The following is a 6,778-nucleotide window of genomic DNA, read 5'->3' as shown; positions in this document are numbered from 1 at the left end:
CCACTTGTAGAAGTAGAACCTCTATGCTCTTCCTTCTCCTTCTTGACACTCTTTCAATCACTTTATAGATTTGACACTTCTGCAGCAACAGTATTAACAGATCCCTTCTTCTTGGTTGACTTCTTAAATAGAAGTCTTGGAGTTCCTTTTCCTGCTCAAATCATCTTTTTCTTTAGTTTCAATTCCAATGGATTAGGTCGGATTCATTGCATCTAACTCATATTTTGTTTCCTCTAGAAGCTTCTTAAATAATCCATTAGAATTCACCCAAAAATGGTTTACATAGAATTATGTGCCAACAACTCATCATCCTTATCCTCCAACTTGTTCACAAAATTCAATGTAACTATTAAGTCAGCTTGGATTTGGTGAATCTTCGTTATTTGAAATAATATAGCAACTCGACACTATTGAAATATTGGTGATTGGCACATACTGTGTTACTCAGAATCAACTATGTTTTTCCTGATGCTCGGCACCTGAAGATTACTCAACACTAATTGAAAATTTTTCTTGATGCTCGACACCTGATCTTTTACTCGGCACTTGAAGATCACTTGGCACTAACTAAAAATGTTTGTTACTCGACTTTTACTAAGAATTTTCTCGGCTTCAACTGATTTGCTTGGCTTCTTCTGATGATCAAGGTTAAAGCTTTGCAAACAACTTTGTTACAATTTTTTTAAATATGTCTAAATGTGACCATCCTCTGTATCTTTGAGTATGTTATCAATACGCTACTTAACCATTGTCTTAGCTAATCCTTGCACTTCATTACAACATTATAACTCAACCTTTCCCTTAGGTGCTCTTGTTACATCTTCTTGATCAAATCCTCTTCATCAATCAACTAAGTAATAGTGCTTGAATCTTATAAGAAAATATCATTCCTACAAATAGCAGGTTTGACATCAGTGGCAAAAAAATGATTCAAATATTCTTTTACAATAATCTCCCTCTTTGATCTTCAACAACAATAAGCTTTTCAATTAGATTTCCAACAAAACATACCCATTTTACTAGAAATGAGAGGCCCCGCCCACAAAAGCCTCTCATTTCTTTAGTTGGATGAAGATTTTCTCATGTACCCTAACTTTTTATTACTCCAAAGGAGAATTATCAAACTCTTATGTGTGCCAAGATATCCCTTATGGTAGTGTGTGGTTTGGTTAAGGTGAATAATTTTTATTTTTAGCACCAAACTATTGGGTTAGTTTGTAGATTCATTGATTTGTGACTAGATCTCTTTCTCATCTTCATTGTTTGGAAATAGATTCATTGAGATATCTAGCCTCTAAAAACATTGAGTTTTCCCCTTGTGAAAATAGGTTTTCTATTATTGTTTTTGCTTCTTTTAAAGAATGATAATTTATGCTGAGAAAGCTATGGGTTTGGAGGACTCACTCTCTCTCATCCAAACCTAGGTAGTCTTTTTTAACCCTCTTACCAAACCAATTAGTGTTTGTCTCCTTAATATTCCCCTTCATTTTGAGAGAGCTCTTATTTGGAGGCCATTAACAAATCTATTAGTAATTTCATAAAGGTGGATGAGGCTACAATAGTTATGGGTTTCTCTACCTTAGTACACATTTTGGTTGACATTGATATCTTGGTGCAAGAGTATCCTGGGTTGACATGTTATCCTACTCATTTGTGTTCATTCTACTAGTTGTTGCCGAGTTGCGGCAATTGTCGAGTGCTAGTAATTTTGCAGTTTAAGCTAAGTTAAGTTATCCCACATCGTGTTAACACTTGGGTTGGTGAGTTATCCCATCTCACTCCATAGTTTGTGTCGAGTTCCACAAAGTGTTGTGATCTATCCTTCATGTGTCAAGTTATCTATTGTATGCCAAGTGATCCTTCATGTGTCGAGTATTCCTGTTGATGTTGAGTGTCAATATCTTTGATGTATTTTCTACATTTTTGGCATGAGCCAACTTTTAGAATTTATTTTGATCGTGACATTTATAATAAGATCTGTTCTTGGGATGTGTCCAAACCGTTGTTGGGTCAATCTTTCTATTATGTAATGATCTAGAATGTTCTATAAGTTGTTTTGGCAAGTATAAATAGAGTTTTTAGGCTTAGAGTTAGGGTATATTTTTCATAGTCCAGAAGAGAAATAGAAGATTTAGGAATATTGTTGCATGTGTGTTAGGTGGAGGTGTGAATTTGAAGTTGGATCTTAGATCTTGAATGTATTTTGTTATGGTTGTAACTTAGAAGGCCTTATAGTTGGGCATGTATGTTCATCATTTGATGAATCAATAAAAGAATCTCTCTCTCTCTCTCTCTCTCTCTCTCTCTCTCTCTCTCTCTATGTGGAGTTGTTCTCTTTATGTGTTTTCTTCCATTGTGTTTACTTTGCATGGTTGTTTTGGATTGTTGGGTGTGTCTTTGGCCCTAGTTATTGTTCTCCTCCTTGCATCAAGTGGTATTATAGCTTGAGGTTCATCCTTGTGAAGGTTTTATTGAGTATAACCCTAATTCAAATTTGGTTGTAGGGTTGCAAATCCGCGGATTTGACCTATAACTTGTAGAGGGTTACAATCTTGTAGGAACCTAATTTGTAAAGATGGTTCAAGGTAGAGGAAATGTTGATAATGCAATATTGGATACACTAAGACAAATTGCAGCCAACTTAGATGTTGTGGAGACATCCCAGATGAGAGGAGCACATCTTAAGGATATGAGTGATGATGAAGCGGTAGCACCAAACCCTAATCTGAAACTTGAAGAAGATTAAGATGAGTAAAGATTGTTGAGAGTCTTGTCTAGGGCACATTCGAAGCCTATTGTAGAAGTTGTTCCTTATGATGGAAAGTTGGATACTAATGTTGTGTTAGATTGGATCTCTGATATGGAGAAGTTCTTTGAGTATAAAAATGCTCCTGATAATAGGCAAGTGAAACTTACAGTTACTAGGATGAAAGGTCATGCTTTACTATGGTGGGAGCATTTGCAAACTAATAGACAAAGGAGAGGAAAGGAGAAGATCAAAACTTGGCTGAAAATGGTGAACAAGGTGAAGAACAAATTCTTTCCTACCAATTACCAAGTTAGCTTGTTGAGAAAAATGCAAAATTTGAGACAAAAAGACATGATTGTGAAAGAGTATACTAGGGAATTCTATAGATTGGACATCATACCTGGACATGTGGATGATGATGTTGAAAAAGTTTCAAGATATCTAAATGGATTGAGATTTGGAATTCAAGATGAAATAAGTTTTCTTAAATTTGAAAGTGTGGAAGAAGCATATCAATATGCCTTGAAAGCTGAGAATATCTTGACAAAGAAGCATGAACAAAGAAAAAAAGTTAGAGGTGGTAGATTCTAGAGAGGTGGAGGTAGATCTTATGGTGAAGGTGGAAGATCTAATAGTTTTGTGTAGGATAAAGGAAAATCTGAATGGAAGAATGATGACAAAAACAAGACCGAGTGGAAAGGTGGTAGTTCTTACCAACAAAGAGATGATTCTTATTCTAGAGGTGGTTTTTGTGGTAATTGTTTTAGATGTGGTAAAGAAGGGCATAGATCCTTTGAATGTAGATCTTCTGAAAGTGGGAAAGGTAATAGAAACATTGTAATACAAGAAGACATTGAGAGTTCACCAAGTGGACCTGAGGCTAGAGAAAATTTGATGGTGAGACAAACCTTATGTAATAAGGGAAGTGATGAGGAACCTATTCTTAGAAGAAGTCTTTTCAAGACCCGATGTAAGATGGCTAGAAAATGTTGCAAGGTGATCATTAATAGTGGAAGTTCTACAAATTTGGCATCAAAAGAGTTGGTTACAAAGTTACAGTTTTGAGACAAAAATGAGATAAAAATGAATTCAAGTGGACACATTGAGCTAATAAGAGTTTTGAGACTTTGAAACAAAAGGTTGTTGAGTTACATGTATTGGATTTTCCTAATTTCAATAAGTATTTTAAGTTGAATGTTGTGCAAGTAGTACTGCAATAGGAGTTGTATTGAATCAAGAAGGTAAGCCTATTGCTTTCTTTAGTGAGAAGTTGAATGATGCTAAAATGAAGTATTCTATGTATGATCAAGAGTTTTATGCTATTGTTCAAGCATTGAAGAAGTGAAGACGTTATTTGATTCCTAAGGAGTTTGTGTTGTATACAAATCATAAAGCTTTACAGTACTTGGGAAGTCAACATAAATTGAATCAAAGACATATGAAGTGGGTTGAGTAGTTGAAGAGTTTTAAATTTGTGATTAAGCATAAGATTAGAGTTACTAAAAATTGGTCGTACTTCTGGAATTTGATTGTGTTGTAAGTTTTTTGCATCAACGTTTCGGATCACACACAGTGATCCATCATCAGGATGAAGAGCAAGAGAAAAATAATAATAAGCAGCAGACTGGAGAAAACACAAAGATATAACAAGAGGAAGGAGAGGAGGTGGGGGGGGGAACATGTGGATTGAGGGGGAGATAAAGTAATAAAGAATAAATAAATGAATTAGAAAAACAAAAATAAAAATAAAAAATAAAAGAAAAAATAAAAATAGAATAAAAATAAAAAATAAAAACAAACAATCAAATGATAAATAACAATGAAAGCGCTCACAAAATGAGAATAATAATAACACTAATTGAAAAAACAATAAAAATAGAAATAAAAAATGAACGTAAAACCAAAATAGACCAAATAATAGATAACAATAAGAATGAACTAAGAATGAGAAACAAAATATTTTTAAAAAGGGGGGTCAACAAGGAAAAATTAAAAATAAAAATAAAAATAAAAAATAAAAAATAAAAGTAAAAAATAAAAATAAAAAAGAACCTCGGGGACCACCAAAAAGTAAGAGGGAACAAAGGAACCAAAGATGGGAGCGTCCTAAAGATACCGACAACACAGTGAAAGGAAGGAGAAAAGAAGAAAAGGAAGAGAGCAATCACCAACCTCAAGCAGGCCACCAACTAGGGAGAAACTAGGAGCAAGGAGGCGAGGGGAGACCGACGGGCTCAGAACACCAAAGGATCAAGTTCGTTGGTCTTGAGTCAGCAAAGGAATCCACGAAGGGTTTAAGGTCCACCCATCATCTCTGTTGAGGTTGACAGGGTGACTGTTGATAATTATAGCTTCTTTGAGCTTCCTTTTGAAATAGTTGTCCTCCTTGGATACGATTTGGGCATCTTCTAAACAAATGTGGTGCTTAGTGGCTGACGAGTGCTCTGCTAAAGCAGACTGATGAACCCTGTCGTGTTTAATGTCGGCACTATGCTCCTTGATTCTAGTGCTGAAAGAGCGACCAGTTTCACCAATATACGGTATCCCACAAGAGCAAGAAACTTTGTAGACTCCTGATGCTGAAAAAACATCTCTGGAATCTTTGAGAGCGGGGGTGCGATTCTTGAGCCTAAACCAAGGTTTGAAGGCCACGCGAAGGCCTTTTCTGCTCAGAATCTTGGCCAGCTTCTGGGAGACCCCATCTATAAAGGGAAGCGACACAAAATCGGGAGGCAGAGAGGGGTTGGGTCGGGGAGCAGAGAGGGAAAGAAAGAAAGAGCGAGCACGGACAAAGGCCCTAGAGATTTGTTTGTGGGAGTACCCATTTAATCTAAAGACTTGGCGGAGGTGGGTCAACTCCGAATTTAAGTGGTCATCATCACAAATCCTGAGGGCTCTTAAGGCTAAGGTTTTAAGCGTGCCAACTTTTTGACTCGGATGGTGGTGAGAAGAAGCATGAAGGTACAGATCGGTGTGCGTGGCCTTCCGAAACACTCGACGTCCCAGAGAGCCATCTGGTTTCTTAGTGAGTAAAATATCAAGGAAGGGTAATTGATTGTTGGATTCAAGCTCTTTGGTAAAAGCAATGCTAGGAGAGATGTTGTTAAGATGAATGTGAAACTCTTCTAGTTTATCGATACCATGGGGCCAGCAAACATTGGTATGGTCAACGTATCGCTTCCACCATTTAGGCTTGAGGGGGAAAGAGTGGAGGGCCAGCTCTTCAAAGTGCTCCATATAAAGGTTAGCAATAACCGGGGAGAGTGGGGAGCCCATTGCGACCCCATCTACTTGTTCAAAGATAGTCCCTTGGAAGGAGAAGAAGGTGGACCTTAAACAAAGATCAACCAGATTAGCGATCTCCACATTAGTTTTCCTTTCCACAATACCAACGACGTCCGGAATAGGAACCTTCGTGAAGAGGGAGACCACATCAAAGCTAACCAAGATGTCATCCTCATCTAGTTTGGACTCTTTGATGAAGCTAACAAAGTCGGAGGAATCCTTGATGAAGGAGTTGGAATGGCCAAGAAGCGGAGAGATAAGCTTGGTAAGATGGGCGGCAAGATGGTAAGTGGGAGAACCTCTGGTGTCCACGATGGGTCTAAGGGGAATGCCAGCTTTGTGAATCTTGGGGACACCATAGATGCGAGGGGTTAACTCTTTGGATGGAAAAAGCCTCTTCTTAGTGGCATCATCAAAAGAAGAGGAGGAAATGGCCTTCCTGACATTCTTGGAAATCTTAGAGCACGGGTTGAAAGAGAGGGGTTTGTAGCTGCAAGAATCAGAGAGAAGGTCTGTCATTTTTGCAAGTTAGTCGTGCCTGTTCATAATGACAGTAGCATTGCCTTTGTCCGCTTTGACAAGTATAACATCGTTATTCTTCAAAAAATTGTTGAAGGCCGTGGATTCTCTCTTAGAGGTGTTACGCCTAGGAGGTTTAGCATGTCTAAGTGTAACCACACAGTCCTACCGAATTTCATCAGCAACATCATGGGGGAGCGAACGGATGGCACTCTCAATCTCCAC

At 37.6% G+C, this 6,778-nt stretch overlaps 1 protein-coding gene across 1 annotated transcript; it reads right to left on the bottom strand.

Annotated features, from left to right (window-relative positions):
• Positions 1-4,999: 4,999 nt before the first annotated feature.
• On the bottom strand, positions 5,000-6,553 carry LOC149541541 (uncharacterized). Its single transcript, XM_089795623.1, has one exon. The coding sequence runs from the start codon at positions 6,551-6,553 to the stop codon at positions 5,000-5,002; it is 1,554 nt and encodes a 517-aa protein (XP_089651749.1).
• Between the last annotated feature and the right edge of the window lie 225 nt (positions 6,554-6,778).

Source organism: Cupressus sempervirens, chromosome 8 (assembly GCF_028749045.1).
Source record: "Cupressus sempervirens isolate cs-2001-9-10 chromosome 8, ASM2874904v1, whole genome shotgun sequence".
NCBI classification, from domain to species: Eukaryota; Viridiplantae; Streptophyta; class Pinopsida; order Cupressales; family Cupressaceae; genus Cupressus; species Cupressus sempervirens.
The sequence above is the reverse complement of the archived record's forward strand: the minus strand, read 5'-3'. Positions and strand labels throughout refer to the sequence as shown.

Bases quoted from the DNA above. Each gene is read 5' to 3' on its own strand.
- LOC149541541 (XM_089795623.1), bottom strand. From the start codon at position 6,553: ATGACAGACCTTCTCTCTGATTCTTGCAGCTACAAACCCCTCTCTTTC.